Here is a 19,533-nt window from a genome sequence, read left to right as displayed (position 1 = left end):
TTCTCCGTTTCTCTTTCCTGCCAAACAAACACAGCCTAAAAGAATGCACTCAAAATAAATTCAAAACTTATTTCTTCAACAATAATCATAATTAACGTATACTTAAGCCATAACCCATTCATAATTTTTTGTGGTAACTTTCTTTTAAAAGAAAGTCAACTTTTATAGCGTAGGCAAAAGGCCAAAAAATGTGGGGCCCAAGACGCCAAAAATCGACCGTTGCATTTCCTCTGTTCCCAGGCTCCGTCCTCGTAGTTCTCAAACTCTTCAGTGTTTCTCTCTCTTACGAATTTCAAAATTCAAACTTTCAAAATCACAAAACAAAGCTTCCACAGTTCCACGTTCTTTATCCATCATTGCATTACATCCTCAAACAACACAAAACCTCATTGTGTTATGCCACATCCTATCATACTATGCCATTGCAATGTCTTTCATTTTCTATTTTCTATTTAGCTTCCCTTCAAAACTGAACTCTCATTTTTCATAAACCGAGTCGAGTCATTCATTCACTCATTTCATTTCATTTGTTCGTTCTCTCTAGCTTTCAGCTACAAGGGTTTTTCTTGTTCTGTGCCACACGATGAGGGAAGAAAACCCATCAGAAAACAGGTCCAAAGCTTCAAAATTTTCTGACCAAAACCAAGCCCCAAAGCCTCAAAACACCAAAGGAGCCAACCCCAACAACAACTCCAGAACGAGGTTGTGGGGTGCTCACATTGTGAAAGGCTTTTCCGCTGACAAAAAAACCAAACCACTTGCCAGCAAAAAACTAACATCTTCAACAACAACAACAATCTCGGAGAATGTTGTTACAAACCAGAACAACAACAAACCTTTTGTGCCTTCTTCCAACTCCCGAGTGAAAAGGTCCCTCATAGGCGACTTATCATGTTCTATCAACCCTGCTCAGGTTCATCCACACGCTTTCCCAACTCATAGAAGACAATCTTCCACTGATTTGTTCACTGAGTTGGATCACATGAGAGGGTTGCTGCAAGAGTCAAAGGAGAGGGAAAGCAAGCTGAATGCTGAGCTTGCAGAGTGTAGGAAGAAAGTGAGTGAGGTGGATGAGGTTATGAAGAGGGTTGATTTGTTGGAGCAAGAGAAGGCCATTCTCACTGAGCAATTGGGTGCATTGACTTGTGAGGAAGTGAAAGGGGAAGAAGAACAACACAAGGAGGTGAAAGTGCAGAATCTTGAGCTGGAGGTTGTGGAGTTGAGGAGGTTGAATAAGGAGCTGCAGATGCAGAAGAGGAACCTCTCTTGCAGGCTCTCTTCTCTTGATGCTCAGCTGGCTTGTCCTAACAAATCTTCTGAGGTTTTTTTTTCTTCTTAATTTTGGTTCATGCATTTTCACGATAACATAAACATATATGTTACTTGCTTTGTTTGGTTGTTTGTTGGGTTGGAATAGATTTTAAATGTAAGTGTTGTATGTGTTTGAGTTCACATTGAATTGATTTTGAGGTTAAGAAAATTTTCAAAAATTGATTCGGAATGGAAAATTGATTTTGAGATTAATCAAATTTGAGTATTTTTGGGTTGGATAAAAAAAATTATATTGAATTTTACTACTAACTTTCTTTTAGAATAAAAAATAATTTCATTTGAAATCAATTTTGCAAATGCTACTCTAAACATACAGTTAATGTGATGTGAACAAAGTCACATAATAGTTTTATTTTTTTGGCGAGTGGAGATTCATGCCGTTTGTCAGAGGAGCTGAGAGAATCTTGACTCTCTTCATGCTGAGACATAGTTTTTTAGTTTAGAAACAGTCCCAATGTGTGGGGTTCAGAGTTTGGTGCAGCTGTGGTTTTTGTGTTGGTAGCTGATTCGTGTGGACTGGTATGGTGTTATGCTTTTTGGAAGTTAGACTCGTGGTGGAGATTTCAGCATCAGAGTTCTTTAGTCGTATATTTTCCTTGTAACGATGTTAAGTGCTCTTATGTACTTTTGTTTCTTGTCATTCTGGTCATTCCTTGTGGCAAAGAATGATCCTTCCTTAATAAAATTCTTTGGCTGTTTCCAAAAAAAATGTGATGTGAACATGGTGAATATACAAATTAGAAGAAGAGATGCTTGATTACTAGAGGCACTTTGTTTGAGTTAATTAATTAATACGAATTTAAATTATTTAAGCAATACTTCATTACTTAATGCACTCTGACTCATTACTTAACATTTCATATTCCAAATTTCTTTTGCTCATTGATTTGTTTTGGTAGCATATGTGTGTGAGCATTTGCAAAATTGATTTTAGTCAGAATTGATTTTAAAGTAAAAGATTTATGTTTGGATGTTGTTACTTTAATTTATAAAAGCAAGTTAGCAGTTTGTATAAAATTTCGGATCTTAGGCAAAAACCACCCAAGGATGTTTCAACTCATAGAAATTTGAACTCAGTATCAATTCTTCAACCTGAAACCAAACATATGCTTTTGTAAATAAAATCTTGTTAGCTGATATTTCAACATGATGTTGGATCATCCAATGTGAATTCAAACATGTGGTGGATGATTTGCTATTTGGCTAGTTGTTACTTTAATTTATAAAAGCAAGTTAGCAGTTTGTATAAAATTTTGGATCTTAGGCAAAAACCACCCAAGGATGTTTCAACTCAATGAAATTTGAACTCAGTATCAATTCTTCAACGTGAAACCAAACATATGCTTTTGTAAATAAAATCTTGTTAGCTGATATTTCAACATGATGTTGGATCATCCAATGTGAATTCAAACATGTGGTGGATGATTTGCTATTTGGCTAGTTGCTTATACTTGTCATTTTTGTATTTTAGTTTCAGGAATAATTTTCTAAAATTATAAGGGTGAACTTTGCTTGAGTTTGGCTGATTTACCTTTTCTTTTTGTGATCAGAGTGACGTTGTTGCCAAAATTAAAGCCGAGGCATCATTGCTGAGGCTCACTAATGAAGACCTGTGCAAACAAGTAGAAGGTTTGCAGATAAGCAGATTGAATGAGGTTGAGGAGCTTGCCTACTTGAGGTGGGTGAATTCATGTTTAAGAAACGAGTTGAAGAACACATGCTCAGCATTGAATTCAGATAAGCCATCTAGCCCTCATTCAGTAGTGAGCAGTAGTGGAGATTGTGTTAGTTCTTTCTCTGATCAAGCCACTAGGTATTCAAATTGTGGAAGTGAAAATAGGTTCAATATGGTGAAGAAGCCAAAAAAGTGGCCTATAACTAGTGATCATTTATCACAAGTAGAGTTCCAAGGTAGTCTCATAAGGAAGAATTGGATTGAATCAGATGTAGGGGGAAGCCCCAGAAGAAGACACTCTATCAGTGGATCAAACTACTCAGAGGAAGAGGTTGTTTTGAGTAAGAGAAGACAGTCTGATTGTTTTGTGTGTTCAAAAGAAATGGAAAAGGAATCAGTGCCATTGTCTGTTCAACAATCTGGTTTGGAGATTGTCCAAAGACCACAACATTTTGGCAATTTCCAAGAAGCTAACAAGCTTTTGGTTTCTTCAGATGTGGAGAAAAGAGCCCTACGCATTCCTAATCCCCCTCCAAGGCCTTCATGTTCTATATCTAGCAAGACAAAACAAGAAACTTCAGCTCAAGTTCCACCTCCTCCACCTCCACCTCCCCCACCACCTCCTATGAATTCTGCATCAAGAAGTAACACGACAATGGTGAAACGAGAGCCACAAGTGGTGGAATTGTACCATTCACTTATGAAGAGAGACTCAAGGAAGGATTCTTCAAATGGAGGACTCTCTGATGCACCAGATGTTGCTGATGTTCGTAGCAGCATGATTGGAGAAATTGAAAACCGTTCATCACATTTGCTTGCCGTGAGTACTTTTCCACTTTATGCACATAAGTTCAGTCTCTTTTTTTCATGAGAAATTCTTTTATGATATAAAATTATTGATGGTTTAAGCTACCTGGTCTTGTTATATTATTCGTGATTTTATTTTATTTTTAAGCATACATAGAGGTGGCTTACTTAGTAAATTTATTGAATTTATGATTTGCCTCACATCTCTGTAGCTAATAACTGTCCCTTGATATGTATGTAGATAAAGGCAGATATTGAGACTCAGGGAGAATTTGTGAATTCATTGATTAGAGAGGTGAACAATGCAGTTTATCAGAACATAGATGATGTAGTGGCATTTGTGAAGTGGCTGGATGATGAACTTTGCTTCCTTGTAAGTTACTTTTTTCTTATGACTGTGTGGCTTGAAATTATGCTATATTGACATATACAAATTACGGTATAAACTTTGCTACTTTCAGCTTAAGTAAATAGGTCCAAATTATCCATCATGGAATTAAAATATGTGGTTGTTATTGTTCATAGTATCTGTAGGAGACTAGGAGATTCATTTCTATTATTCATATGTAAAGTTATGAATGTTACGCTTATATTTGGCATCTGATAGAACCATGATTTGTGTGTGCATTCAAAGGTGGATGAGAGGGCTGTCCTTAAGCATTTTGATTGGCCAGAGAAGAAAGCTGACACATTAAGAGAAGCAGCATTTGGCTATCAAGATTTGAAAAAATTAGAATCTGAAGTTTCCTCCTACAAGGATGATCCCAGGCTACCTTGTGACATTGTTCTAAAGAAAATGGTTGCATTGTCAGAAAAGTAAGCTACTCAAATATCTAAAAGAGTGTTCTGTGTCACCACTGAATGAAGAAGAAAAAACAAAGTCTTTTGAGGCCCTAAATTAATTATGTCTTGCAAGACTCTTACGTTTGCGTTTCATTGTTAGGATGGAGCGTACAGTATATAACCTTCTTCGCACAAGAGATTTATTAATGCGTCACTGCAAGGAGTTTAAAATTCCAATAGAATGGATGCTTGATAATGGAATTATTGGCAAGGTACACCATACTGTGCATCAATTCTCACATAATGTAAATGATAAGTTTATAAAAGGAAATTATGGTATTTGCCATAACAATACTATGAGATCATAACATATAACATTAGTACTTGTTTCAATCCTAGAATACTTTAGCACTTGGTGTGAGCAATGGATTCTACAAAACGGAAAAAAAAATAGTATATATTGGATTGTGTTCAACTGTTTCCTAGAGCACTGATATAAAATTAAGCAGCTTATTAGTTATTGATATGATAGCCCATAAATTGTGGATTAGGAAGGCTAGAAAATAGGTCTTTTTTAACCATCATCCATCTAGCAAGATATTTATGCAAGTCCACGTGCAACATTTGATTCAACAATTATTTTTTGCAGATAAAGCTAAGCTCAGTTAAATTGGCTAAAAAGTATATGAAAAGGGTTGCTGTGGAACTTCAAGCAAAGTCAGCATTAGAAAAAGATCCTGCAATGGATTACATGCTTCTCCAAGGAGTGAGATTTGCTTTTAGAATCCATCAGGTTTGTCCTGGAATATTCTTCAGTATCCTAGTCCATGCTTTTTAAGTTGTGCCTCCAATGCATATTGAACTTCAGGTTGCTTCACTCTAATTATCAAAAGTTTATTTTATATACATTGTCAGTGTAAAACATTTTCATGTTGCTTCACTCCAATGCATATTGATCATTCTACCATGTCATCTTATTCATTAATATGATGTGGTGATAAGGTAAATTCTTATTGAATGTTATACTAATAGTGTATATAGATTAAACTGTTGTTAGCAGTAAACACTAAACAGTAAGTGAAAGGGCTTCAATGCATTTTTTCTTAGACAACTATATGTTGTAACTATTCTAAAGATATTTTTTCTAGGATCATTCTTCTCTTCTAAATAAAAAAAAAAAAAAAACTGCTAGTAATCTTTATTTATTTGTCAATGCAGTTTGCAGGAGGATTTGATGCAGAAACAATGCATGCATTTGAGGAGCTTCGCAATCTAGCTTCTCTACTTAACAAAACATGAGTGAATGGTGATGATGGATTTCAGCTTACCATCTCAGTAAGCCATATACTAACTTGTTCATAGTTGCAATCAGATTGGTTTGGTCAGTGATTGCATTACATTTTGGTAGTGAAATATAGGCAAGATTTTGTTTTATATGTACAAACCAGGTCTTTTTTGGAGAGATCAGTTGTGGTTAAAAATAGCATAGCAACTTTAAAATCAAATTATGTTGTGTAACTCAGTACAGCTGAGAAAATATATTATTATTTGGTAGATTGAGATCCCTATGCACTAGATTTGATTTAATTATAGAACTGTTTAATTACTTTGACAGGCAGATAACAGTTTTCACTTTTCAAAGGTTGGCAAAACCCCAACTTATAATAATAGAGATCTTAACCTTTAAAATATTCTTTATGTTAAAATATTAAATGAAAAACAACCCTTTAAAAATTGCCAACCAATCGCAGTTCAAAAATCCCCAAACCCATTAAATTCATGAATGTAATTTTGTTGCATTAGCAATAAATGTACATTGTACAGTCCTGCATGAAGCATGCAGCACTACCAAAAATCAAGTAAACTGAAATTTTGCTTTAAACGATGATAAATGAAAAATTATAATTAGACAGATCAATCATCTTTGAAAATAATTTGCTAAAATAATAAATGAAAAAATGCTTTAAAAGTTGGTAATGCGCAAAAGAATAAAATTATTCCTAAGTCACATAAGAAAATTCTAGTAAAGAAGATATCATAGCACGCATTTCTCTCACGGTCAAAACATTTGCCGTTAAGATAAGAAATCAGGGTACAAATTTAGTGTCTTTGAAGTATTCATGCTCCACAGCAAACAAAACTGGAATACAATAAACACGCATACCTTAATTTTAGGTACATTGTTTTTGGGTATTTGAAGATAAAACAATGCTTCTAGAATGAAGAAAATTCGCCAAAGAAATATGCAGCGGATTATTACGGGAAATATCTCATTATGTGAGCAAATGAAACCAACAACAATCCTATTGATAAGAATTGGATTCGTATTTCTTAAGGATGCCAATTTAAATCTTAATATCAACTTGAAGATTTTGTTGATGAACAACCTTGAGGCATGCCTTTATTTGGATGAATTCTCAAAATTCAACTTACTCAAACTTTTCACAATAAAGAAATAATCACTAATATGCATTTATAACACAATGAAGTGTGATTATTGAATCCAAGTGTAAATATGAAGATTTACATTGGATAAAAATAAAAAAGTTAAAAATCATATAAGTAAAAAAAAAATCCATAAACTTTAATCTTAAGATTTTGAATTAAAATATAATATTATTTAATTTATATGATTATTCATGATTTAATGATAAAAAATTTCCTAACATTTACCTCTTTACCTCTTTGAATAAAACACAAACTTCCTTGTTTGTACTTTACTGCGATGAAAGAAACAACTAGTATCCAAAGAGGATCGTTCTCTAACTTCTCATCTCTTCAAAATAAGGACAAATTACAATTCATTGTCTGATAGTTTCACACTTTCCTTTAGTTTCCTAACTAACCTTCCAAACTTTTTATATCACTGAATAAATAAATTAAAAATATTACAGTAATGGGTTTTTCTTACAAGTAGGAAATAAAAAAACAAAGAAAGCTAACAAGAAACACATACTTACGTTTAAAAATAATGACAAAATAAACGTTGTTGAGGCCGTAGGAGTTCACAGTGACGATTCCAACGTAGGGTTCGTAGGAGTTCTAATATTTTCATGTGAACTAATAAATAACTCCAATCATTTGACTTAGCACCTCATTAATTAGAGTTGATCATCATTAGTCTAAATTTAATAAAGTGTACTTAACTTAGTTACCGTAATTGGATGATGCTTAGGTATTTAGTAAAATATTTAGTAACGTTTGTAAAAATTAAAAATAAAGTAGCCTCCTTACCATATATTTAATGTTATTATAATAAATTGTTGAAGTTATTTTAGACAATCTTTTTATCGCGTAAGATATCACATATGTTCTCAAGCCTATTAGATTAGAGAAATAAATCTTATTTAAGGTGTGTCACTGTTATTCACTTAACAAAATTTTATACACAAATATTAAAAAAAGATTATCTCACAAAATAGATGTTTAGTGAGATCTTACACTTATTTTAGACATTTTATGCTCCTAACATTTATTTTGCAGAAGCTTTTATGCTCCTAACATACATACTATAATATATTATTTTAGACTTTTGATATCAACTGTACAATTTAACTTAATTCCTTATTTATTTCAATCAATCTTCTAACTTAAATTTAAATATTTTTTAAAAAGAAGTTATTAATAATTAAAATTAAAAATATATTACAATGTACATAAATAATCATAATTTTAAAATATAATTAATATGTCAATTTTTTTTTACAGAAATATTTATTGTGTACAATGCTAACTACTAACTTATTCTACAAAAAGAAGTACCAAAATTAATATATTTGCGTCTAAGAATTTGTTCACGCGAGCTCATGCTATGCGTACAGAGAAGGATAAGACGATTGGAATTCTCATTCTCAAATCTCATTCGTGGCTGTGGTTTCTGACGGGGATCACACGCTTTGACTTTTTTCTCTCCAACAGCCGTACGATGTCAAACTATTGGTAGGTCAATGAATCCAACGGCCAAGATCAAACGCTGCCCATCACACCTCTTGCTCTCTGCTGTCCTTCCTCACCTGTTTCTGTATTATTTATGTAATTGAGTTAATATTTAATTTTATGATTCAATTTTAAGATTGTATGATTTTTAAGAGATAACAGAGAGACGACTTGAAGAAAGAACAACAGCAACAACAACCAACTGTAATAATAAAATCATAAAATCAAATGTTGTTGGAATGGCCAAAATTTATTTATTTTAGAGAACTTTTTTTATTGTATGTAAAAAAATCTTCATCAACAAAAGTTATAAATTTAGAGTAAAATTAATAGTTGACAAATAAATTAAGGAATATTCGTGATTTTTTTATTAATAATTAATTATTTATTATAATAATTAATTTCAAAATAAAAAGAAAAAGAAGAGAGAGTAGAAGAGGAAGAGGAAGAGAAGAGAAAGTGGAGGGAATGAAATGAAACACTGAAGAAGGAACGGTTTAAGGCAAAAAAACGGAAAACGCGAGACGCAAGCGCAAAAGCACGGAATAGGAGCGATTAAGCGAATCTCAATCTTGATTATCGATTAACAGTGGTCGATGATCGATGCCAAAGATGAAGCACCTGCTGAGAAAGCTTCACATCGGTGGTGGCGCTGCCACCATCAACCCCAGTCCCAATCACAACGCATTGTCGTCGCACGCTCACAATCACACTCCCCCTCCCTCCACTTCCACGCTCCCTTCTCCCTCCGTCGTTTCGGATCGGAGCCCCGTCGTCGTCGAGGCGCAAAACGAGGTCGCCGATTTCAATTTGTTGCAGGAGGAGGAGTTTCAGATGCAACTCGCGCTCGCAATCAGCGCCTCCGATTCCGATCGCCGCGACACCGCCGAATCGGCCCAGATCGACGCCGCCAAACAGATCAGCCTCGGTTACTCTGCTTCCCTCACTGACACTCATGCCCTCGTTCAGTTTCAATCCCTTCGATATTGGGTAATGTTTTAATTATTATTTAGGGTAACGTTTCTATATAAAGCATTTTCTCGTTTTCTATCTCTCGTAACTGAAATTAGCCAATTAGTTTACTGTAAATGATATTTAATGGCAGTTTTGTTTTGTTTTTGTAGTTTTTCATTTATTTATCTGTTTTGGATACTGGATTAAGTTTGGATTGGTGCTATTTATAGATAATAGATAATTCTTGAAATTGAAAAGGGAAATAAAATGAAACTGTTAAGTAGAATTATTTTTGGAAATGTGGTTTTTGAGAGTTTGTGGTTTTGTTAATTTGGCAGAACTACAATGTGATTGGCTATGATGAGAAAGTGATGGATGGGTTTTATGATGTTTATGGAGTTACCTCGAATTTGGTTGAGCGGGGGAAGATGCCGTTGTTGGTGGATCTGCAGACGGCTTCTGTCTCGGGAGATGTTGATTGTGAGGTGATTTTGGTGAACCATGTGGTTGATCTTGAGCTCAATCATCTTGAGAGGAAGGCGTGTAGTTTGGTTGAGGAGTGTTGTGTTTCTGAACTGGGACTGGTTTTGAGTGGCTTGCTTCAGAAGCTTGCAGATGTTGTTGTTAATAGAATGGGTGGACCGGTTGTTAATGCTGAGAAACTTACAAAGATGTGGGCTATGAGGGGTCGTGAGTTACGGGATTCTATGCAGACCATTGTCCTTCCCCTTGGCTGTCTTGATGTCGGACTTTCACGTCACCGAGCCCTACTTTTTAAGGTAAGATTTGCCTCAATTTATTGATTAGAGATTTGCATGGGAGATTCAAATTTGAACAATTGAGTTAAGATGACTAACTGCTTTTTTGCAATTTTAAATCATCATCTAATTGTATGTGGAAAGGCTTTTTTTTCTTCTTTATTGTGGACTGGTATGGGCCATGTTATTTGTTCTGTTTGACATGTGTTGTCATTAAAATCAATCATTCAAATGCTATGACTACATTTTTTTATGCTTATCATCTGTTTTAACAGAAAAATTTACATTTTATTAAACAATTAATATGTGCAAGACTAAAATGAACTTCTTTTATCTCTTTTTAGCAGAAAGCATTTAGTTCTATGTTACCTTCAATTTCAAAGTTGGTCAGGTTCATGCAATTTATTTGATTTCAACTAAAGCTAACTTCAGTCTTCTGGTGCTTAGGTACTTGCTGATAGGATTAACATTCCCTGCATGCTGGTAAAAGGGAGCTATTATACTGGAACTGACGATGGTGCTGTGAATTTGATTAAAGCAGATGATGGAAGGTATTTATCTTACGGTAGAATGTTATTTCCCTTTTTATTATTGCTTTTAAGGTAGTTTAATTCAATAGACACTTTTAGTCAGCCTATGATGTAATTGGCGACAGTTGGTATATATGTTCTATTGAGTTAGAAACTCTGCATTGCACGTTTACACTTCATCATCATGGTGATCCAGACTTCAGAGGCAGGGTTTCCAAAATCAATTTTACTTCACTCTTTCCATTTTTTTACTTCTGCTGCTTTGTAAAACTCTGCGTCTCCTATGTGATGAGGAAGCTGGTCCACCTTTGTGTAATTAACAAGTATATAACATTGTTGAATGAACCAATGAACCAGAGGATATTGTGATGTCTGTGATTTAGGTTGTAAGGGAATGATTTTTTAATTCGTTGGATTACATTAACTGCAGTTAATCATATTTTGATATTTAAAATTACTTTAAGTTACTCCACATGAACTTACTTTTTTGAAAGGAATTGAACCACAAACTGTTTATCTTGTACTACCTTTGTTCCTAAATATAAGACTCTTTTAACTAATTCACACCCTTTAAGAAAGTAGCATTAAAATTGTTAGCAATTTGTATTATTTTTCCAAAATTATCCTTAATTGTTTTGGAACTCACCATCTCTCTTTCAACTTAATTACTCTCTACCTAATTAATTAATGCATGTTAATCTTCTTCTCCAATCCTTATAAGAGAGAGAATGCATTTAAATTTTTAATTCATAGCATTTATTGTTAAGTAACAGAGGATATTTTGGTCAAAAAATAATTAATGCAAAAGACAACTTGAAAAGAGTCTTATAAAAAGGGACAAGCAAATCTGAAAAAAGAGTCTTATATTTAGGGACGGAGGTAGTATCATTTAGCATTATTCTCTGCATATTTGGCTAATGGCCTTTTGATAACCCAAACAGTACAGGTCTTACTTTATGTTGGAACAATTTCAAGTATTGTTATTAATTCGTTGTACTGATGCAGCGAATACATTATTGATATGATGGGTGCTCCTGGCACTCTAATTCCTGCTGAGGTACCCAGCAGCCAGCTTGGAAACAACAGTTTTGCTGTTAGGGGTTGCTCAGAGATTGTAGGACTACCAAGCAAGACACATTCAATGGTAGATGATGGAACTGGTGTGCTGGGAGTCTTTTCTGATTGTAGTAGAATTTCAACAATGGAAAGGGTCCAGACAGAAGAATTATTAATTATGGGCAGTCAAACAAAGCCAGATGAAAATAATCTTGTTAAAGTAAATGAGACAAGGAGATTTGAACATACAGAAGCATATGAATGCTCATCTCATACAGAACCATCACCTGCAGAGAATATGCGTGTAAAAAATGTCTCTAAGTATGTTCTCAGTGCAGCAAAGGACCCAGAATTTGCCCAAAAACTGCATAATGTTCTAGTAGAGAGTGGTGCCTTACCTCCTCCTGATCTTTTTTCAGATATAAATCCCCAAGATAGGGGTGTAGATAAAGTAAATGAAAACATTGTTGATTCTGTTCAAGCTGACAACTCTCTCATACCCTCACATGGGGTGGGCTCTGCCAGTGATACTAAGTTATGTCAATCAGCTGACTGGTTAGCGGAACAGCAAAAAGAATTGCATAGGAATGTTGAATTTTACAATTTTTCACAGGGTAGTAATACAAGGAATGGGTTTGTAAATGTTTATGATAGAGATAATGACATAGAGCAATCTAACACAATCAATGTTGTTTTGGCTTCTATCCATTCACATAAGATATGTAAAGAAAAGCGTCCTGAATCTTCCTTGCCCAAGGCAGCTCTTTCCTGCAAAATGCATAATGGGGTTGACTGTTTCTGTGAAGATGAAGAAAATGGCTTTAGAAACAATGTTGAAGCTTCTTTAAATAACAGTGAATTACGGAAAGATTCAGCCATTCTAATAAATGAGATGGGGGTCAATGGAGATTGTTATGATGGTAGAAACAAGGAAGTTAACCCAGTTCTTGGCGAAAGCTCAGAATGGGAAATTCAATGGGAGGATCTTGATATTGGTGAGCGTATTGGTATTGGTAAGTGTATTTCCTGGATTTAAATGTTATATTTTAGATATAAAAGTTATATAAAAACATAAGGCTTTACATGTATAAATATCTTTTAGGGCTCCTTTTTTGCACTTTTTTTATTTAAATAAAAAATTGCTTTTTTAGTTAAAGCATATGTTTTGAAAAAGGGTCTAGCTGACCTGTGCCCTAGCATTTGCTTTTAAAATATTTATAATAATTCTGTAAATTTTTCCATAAAAAAATGTAAAGGCCTCTTGAAAAAAGTTGTTTTAGTGCTTTTGTCATAAGCTAAAAGTAGTAGTTTCTGAAAAGAGGTCTAAAACACATTGCATCATAGAACACTTTTTTTAAGCTTAAACAAAATGGCCATTAAAAAGATAATTGGGAACTTATAATATCTTAATTGTTTCTTTACACAGAATTGGAATTTTAGATATTGCTATTTAATATAATAATATATTTCATTTATAGAGATCTAGTACAAGCTGGTTGGAAATATGCTATGCGCCATGTATTTTTTTATTCTAACCTTGTAAACACATGTCATTGTAGGTTCTTATGGTGAAGTTTATCGTGCTGATTGCAATGGCACTGTAAGTCCACTCACATTTTTCTTGTCTTCAGTACATCAACAGTTTCCTTTCTAATGTTGTGATTTCGTTCTATTTAATAAGTTCCTGGAATTATGTAATCTGAAAATTTTCAGATAACCCCTTAATGACTTCATCATTTTGGTTTGTGCTTAAGTTTTAAAATGCACATTAATATTTGTTGCCCCCATGTCTTGTTTCATGTCATATTATGATTGTGAATTTGTGATCACAGTTTAACTTACAATGTTTTTACTTACTCAATTAAGTCTATTCCTTGAGTAATTTTGTGAAGAAAGAACCCAGAATGTCCATGAAATTCTCACTTATGCAGAAATTTGTAATTCCATGCTATTGAGGACACTAATTAATGTTCAGGCTTGACCTAGTCTACATCTACATGCTCATTAAAACAATTAAAAAGTGTAAAATGCAATAGTACTTTATGAAGTGAAATTGCTTGTCTCAGGAGCTGGTAAATTACCAATTATTTTTTCTGTTAACCATTCTTGAAATCAAGATCAATCATTATTCAGATTCCAATAGAGTTAGGGGTGACAATGGGTCTAGCATTAATCTTATTTTTGATAACTTGGCTTCATGCAGGTCTTTGAACTTGCTCCTTCTTTCTATATGACTGTCAAATATTTAATAAATTGCTTTTATTTGACTGTGAAATATGGACGAATATGCACACTGTTTTTTTTCCTTATGCAAATAGACACATGTGGCCATATGTCTCTTCCTGGTTCCATTTATGTCATGTTGATTTGGTGTTGGAACTTGTTGCTTGTATCCATATATGAAGATCTTCTTATACAAGAGTTGCTTTGATTGTGAAAGTACTTAGTAGTTTTTTTGTGTGCTGATTTTGGTAATTTGGCATGAATGGGTTGGCATGACAGGAAGTTGCTGTAAAGAAGTTTCTGGACCAAGATTTCTCTGGTGATGCGCTAGCTCAGTTCAAATCTGAAGTAAGCTATTGTCTCTATATGCACATGTATAAGGCAGTCATATGCGCATATAATATTCATGCCCATTTATTGCTTTTTGCAGGTTGAGATCATGATAAGGCTGCGGCATCCTAATGTCGTGCTCTTCATGGGAGCTATTACTCGCTCCCCACATTTCTCTATCTTGACAGAGTTTCTTCCAAGGTCAGTTTTGTTTTATGCATTAAGTTACGTAGTATTGGTTGGGAGATTGCAGGAAGGATGCAATTGTATGGACTTTTTTTTTGTGTGATTTTCTTGAAAAGTCTATTATATATTGATATGAAATGTTCCTTTATTGATACTGTACAGTGTATTTTGTTTTATTGATGTTGTGTTTTGGCATATAGCCAACTTGCAACTTCGGTCCTTGGTCACCAAATCAATTAGTTGATTTTCTATATTATTGTTTTGCTTGTTAAAGTGTATTTGTCTTTGGCATACAGAGGCAGTTTATATAGGCTATTGCATCGTCCCAATCTTCGACTTGATGAGAAGAAACGGTTGCGCATGGCTCTAGATGTGGTATGAAGTTGTTAATACTTACCCATTCTTTTTGTAGTAGAAATAAGAAATATCTTAGAAAGAAGAGAGGAGAAATACAACTAGCCATAGGGTGAACACCAAATAGAGGCCATGAATATAATTCTATCCCAAAGTAAGTGTAGGGGCTCAGAGACTTCCTTATAAATATGAGCATTCCTCTCCAACCAAATAACTGTATAAACAACACATTGCCACACAACCTTAGCTTCAATATTCTTATCAAACCCTTCATACTGAACCATAAGGATTTCCAATGTTGAGGGTCACCCTATTCTCACCAAGAACCCCACAAATAATCCTCATTTTAACTTTATATATTATTTCTCTCTTTCCTTATTGTGAATTTACCGTGCACTTGTCAGGCTAAGGGAATGAATTACTTGCACACGAGCCATCCTCCCATTGTCCACCGAGATTTAAAGTCTCCAAATCTTCTTGTTGACAGGCATTGGGTTGTTAAGGTATTCTACTTGAAGTCTTTGTCTTGGGAGTTTAATTCACAATGTTGAAAATAAAAGGAATATCAATTGATTGCTTGAAGAGAGAAATAAAACCATTGAGAGTGAAAATAGACAATTATGCTTGCTTGTTAGAGTTTACCAAAGGTAAAAAAGAGTAATAAATATGTTTTTTCCCCATTATTAACAAACTTATTCTGCTGACCAATTTGAAAATTGAAGAAATATCAATTTATTTATTATAGTTTCAATAAATTGGTGGTTGGATTTTATTGATGTAGTTGTTGTATTATTTGAATGATTTATTTTTAAGTTTATTAGACGCACGTGCTTTAAAAGGTCTTGGACTGAGAGGTAAGGAACTTTTGTTGTGGAATGGAAGTATTCAAGACAAGGTAAGAAACAAAAGAGAATGTTTTAAAGCCTTACATGGGTCCAACATTGCTGAAAATTGGGCAAGGTATCGAAATGCTAGAAATGAGGCAAGGAATACTGTGAGTGAAACATGATCTAAAGCGTTTGAAGAATTTTACAAAGATCTTGGGACAAAGAATGAAGAACATACAATATATAAGCTTTGCTAGAAATAGAGAAAGGAAAACCACATATTTGGGTCATGAAGAAGGATGTATTAAGGATGAAGAAGGGAAAGTTTTGGTCCCAGATCTAGATATTGGGGGAAAATTTTGGTTATAGATCAAGATATCAAAGAGAGATGGGAGAATTACTTTTATCAAGGAGAGTAGTTAGCTTTAAACTTGGGCTTTGGAGATAGACTTTGGAAACAAAATGGGTTTCTGTTTAAGTAGGAGTAAGACAAAGTATATGCATCACCATTTTAGCAAGAGACAAGGAAATCATACCACAAGTTTCTAGGTTTAAATACCTAAGATGAATATTACAAAAAAAAACTTCGTACCCCATTGCCCAGAGGCTCTTCGCTATGCGAAGGTATGGGGGAGGGATATTGTACGCAGCCTTACCCTTGCATATGCAAAGAGGCTGTTTCCGGATTCGAACCCATGACCAACAAGTCACCAAGGCACAACTTTACCGCTGCACCAGGGCTCGCCCTCAATTAAGATGAATATTACAAAATGATGGGAAAATTAATGAGGATGGTCATACACAGGATATGAGCAGGATGGATAAAATGAAGAAAGGCGTTAGGGATCACTTACGATCATAAAGTATCTACCAAACTTAAAGGCAAGTTTTATTGTATAGTTATATGTCTGACTATACACTATGGTAGTGAATATTGGGCTTTAAAGGGACAAGAGAAAAAGGTGGGAGTAGCAAAAATGAGAATGTTAAGATCAATATCTGGTTACACAACAAAGTACAAGATACATAATTGTTTTATATGGGGAGGTATTAGCATGACATTGATTGAGGAAAAGATGACAAAATTTGGTTTAAGTGGTTTGGACTTGTACAAAGAAGGCCATTGGAAGCATCAATGAGAGGAGTGGATTGTATGTTTTCTAGTGCTGTGAATAGGGGGAGAGGGAGACTAAGAAGGACATTGGAGGAAGTTGTTAAGAGAGATCTCATAGTGAATAAAATCTTTGAAGTTTTGTTCTTTAACAGAGTCAAATGCGTCCTATTCCAGAAATTTCTGGTATGTGATCATGTGACAGTTGCCTAAGCTATGTTTGGCACATGTTAAAACGTTTTCAAGTAGTTCTTAATTAATATGGCATTAGACTGGTGTCCAACACTATGTCTTACATAGCAAGTATGTTACTGGATTTGTTATAAATGACTCTTATGCTTTTGGTGCATCAAAATCTTTAAAGAATTGTCTGTAAATAATTTATTTTCACTTTTAACTCCAGCAAGTGATACACATAGAACTGTTGTACAGTTTATTAACTTAACCATTCATTCTAATTAAAGCTTGATGAAAAACAGAGCTTTTCTCTTTGCCTTGTGATGCCTTCACCTTTTTGTGACATAATTGAAAAGCCTTATCATTATTATTATTATTATTATTTATTGTTTGTTTGTCTTTTCACAGGTCTGTGATTTTGGTCTGTCACGAATGAAGCACCATACATATTTGTCATCCAAATCCTGTGCTGGAACGGTAACTTTTCAGAACTTGGATAAAATCTTTTGGAAATTCTGTTATTACTCCTTATTCACCATTGATATAAATTATCGCCGTAGTTGGTTTCATTGTAGGATATATAATTTTTACAATTAAAAAAACTAAATATATCTTTTGCCTGCAGCCTGAGTGGATGGCACCAGAAGTCTTGAGAAATGAGCCAGCCAATGAGAAGTAAGTTAATTCTGCATCAGTGTCAGCTTCATGGAAATATGATTTTGAAGTTCGTGATGTGATGGTTAAAGTTTGCAGGTGTGATGTGTATAGTTTTGGTGTGATCTTGTGGGAGTTGACTACCACAAGAATTCCCTGGCAAGGTTTGAACCCAATGCAGGTTGTTGGAGCTGTTGGATTCCAAAATAAACGGCTTGAAATTCCAGAAGATGTCAATCCAGTAGTGGCACAAATAATACGTGATTGCTGGCAAACGTAAGTTCTATTTCTCTACTTGGGATTTCTGATTGTTATTTTAATATCTAGCACTCTGAATGTCAAATGAAGATATGAAATATGTTTAGTAACCATGTTCCATCTCTTTATGACATTAGAATCTGGACTAAGATTCACAATTCTTGGAAAGAGGCCCTTTTCAAAGTTTGCTGTCTAGAAATTTGAGGGCAGATTGCCACTGCTGTAATTATCAAAGTTTTGCTATCTTCCTGCTTTTTTAAAGTTATGATTTTGATAATAATTTAATGACAAGTTAATATGCATCAGAATAAACCTTGGTCTTTAATTATATATTGATGGTTTAAATAAAATTTTGTTCCTTGTAGTTTTCATCCATTTGGGATTTGGTCGATATGTTCATTTTAGATATTGGTCCCTATGGGAACCAAAACCAGAATAAGTTGAACCTATAGGGACCATAGCTTCACGAAAAAGTGGTCATTAAGAACTAGAACCCAAATAAGTAAAGACTAGAAATTTATAAGGAAAACCTAAATGAGTGAAAAAATCTTATTGATATAGTTACATTGATAATACTGGTTTGTTCTATTTGTTTGATTGCTTTTAGTTGGGATGGTTTTGATTTGATGCAGGGAGCCACACTTGCGGCCATCATTCTCACAACTGATGTCTCGTCTTTACCGACTTCAACATTTGATTGTCCCAAAAACAAGCTCAACACATTAAACGAAGTTGTCTATAACATAGCTATTGTAATAATACTTAAAGCTGTTCCTTGGTTCAAAGAACCAGAACAGCTAAAGTTTTTCTTTTCTTTTCTTTTTTTCGTCCATCTTGACATATCAAGATATTGCTGAACTGGTAAGTGTCAGGTACATTCTAAGTTGGGACTGGACACAACCCATTCAGAAAAGAGCAGGGTCCCTCCCCAATATCTGCATAAGTGCAGTGGAGGTTTAGTTGGAGTAGGTACAAATGAAGAATCCCCAGAGGGAAGAAAGGCAAGAAACATAAAGGAAAAAAAAAAAGTACAAAATTATTCTTTGTCTGTAGAGGTCTTATTTGGAATTGTAACATGCGATCTCTCAGGTTCTCATGCAAATGTAAAAAAGAAAAAGAACAAAAAAAAAACAGAAAAAAAGAACATTATGTATTTCCCGTTACTCAGCTTGAGTTTTTCTTGAGCAAGTGTACTTCCTAGTTGTTATGATCATTATCTCTTGAAGGCTAATTTTATATTTGGCATGGACTGCAATATCCAAATTGCCAAAAATTTTATGGGAATATTAGTAATGTTTTGAATTTTTAGTTTTCAAAATAGTCGTTACTATGCTATTCGCTTAATGTCATAGAATATATAAAAGGACTACTGTCGTTTTATGCAATTAAATTAATAGATAACATGACAGATTCCTGATCTTCAATTACTGTCGTTTTATTGTGAATAACAATATATAAATGGATTCCATAAAAAATATATATATTAATAGATAACATGTAAAAAAACTTAATATTTTCAACATATTTAAATTAAGAATATAATATATTTTGCCCCTCATTATTTGAAAAATTAGTTTTAATT

The 19,533-nt window shown here is 34.0% G+C and overlaps 2 protein-coding genes across 3 annotated transcripts; both read left to right on the top strand.

Annotated features, from left to right (window-relative positions):
* Window positions 1–327: 327 nt before the first annotated feature.
* LOC114383664 (protein CHUP1, chloroplastic-like) lies at window positions 328–6,165 on the top strand. Its single transcript, XM_028343388.1, has 7 exons — window positions 328–1,321; window positions 2,883–3,827; window positions 4,056–4,187; window positions 4,449–4,630; window positions 4,758–4,869; window positions 5,247–5,390; window positions 5,816–6,165. Exons 1-7 carry the CDS (start codon window positions 584–586, stop codon window positions 5,894–5,896), a joined length of 2,334 nt encoding a protein of 777 aa, XP_028199189.1. The 5' UTR covers window positions 328–583; the 3' UTR covers window positions 5,897–6,165.
* A 2,812-nt stretch (window positions 6,166–8,977) lies between these two features.
* LOC114384609 (probable serine/threonine-protein kinase SIS8) lies at window positions 8,978–19,235 on the top strand. Of its 2 annotated transcripts, none has more exons than XR_003660738.1 (13): window positions 8,978–9,523; window positions 9,826–10,266; window positions 10,693–10,796; window positions 11,781–12,844; window positions 13,391–13,431; window positions 14,334–14,402; window positions 14,485–14,585; window positions 14,867–14,945; window positions 15,329–15,427; window positions 17,448–17,516; window positions 17,665–17,714; window positions 17,786–17,969; window positions 18,584–19,235. XR_003660738.1 is itself a non-coding variant. In XM_028344315.1 (13 exons), the coding sequence occupies exons 1-13, from the start codon at window positions 9,137–9,139 to the stop codon at window positions 18,675–18,677; spliced, it is 2,775 nt and encodes a 924-aa protein (XP_028200116.1). In that variant the 5' UTR covers window positions 8,978–9,136; the 3' UTR covers window positions 18,678–19,235. The 2 variants fall into 2 exon arrangements, 1 of the variants encoding a protein (XP_028200116.1); XM_028344315.1 differs by having other exon boundaries at window positions 17,793–17,969.
* Window positions 19,236–19,533: the final 298 nt, after the last annotated feature.

This window comes from Glycine soja, chromosome 14 (assembly GCF_004193775.1).
Source record: "Glycine soja cultivar W05 chromosome 14, ASM419377v2, whole genome shotgun sequence".
In the NCBI taxonomy this organism is placed as follows: domain Eukaryota; kingdom Viridiplantae; phylum Streptophyta; class Magnoliopsida; order Fabales; family Fabaceae; genus Glycine; species Glycine soja.
The sequence above is the reverse complement of the archived record's forward strand: the minus strand, read 5'-3'. Positions and strand labels throughout refer to the sequence as shown.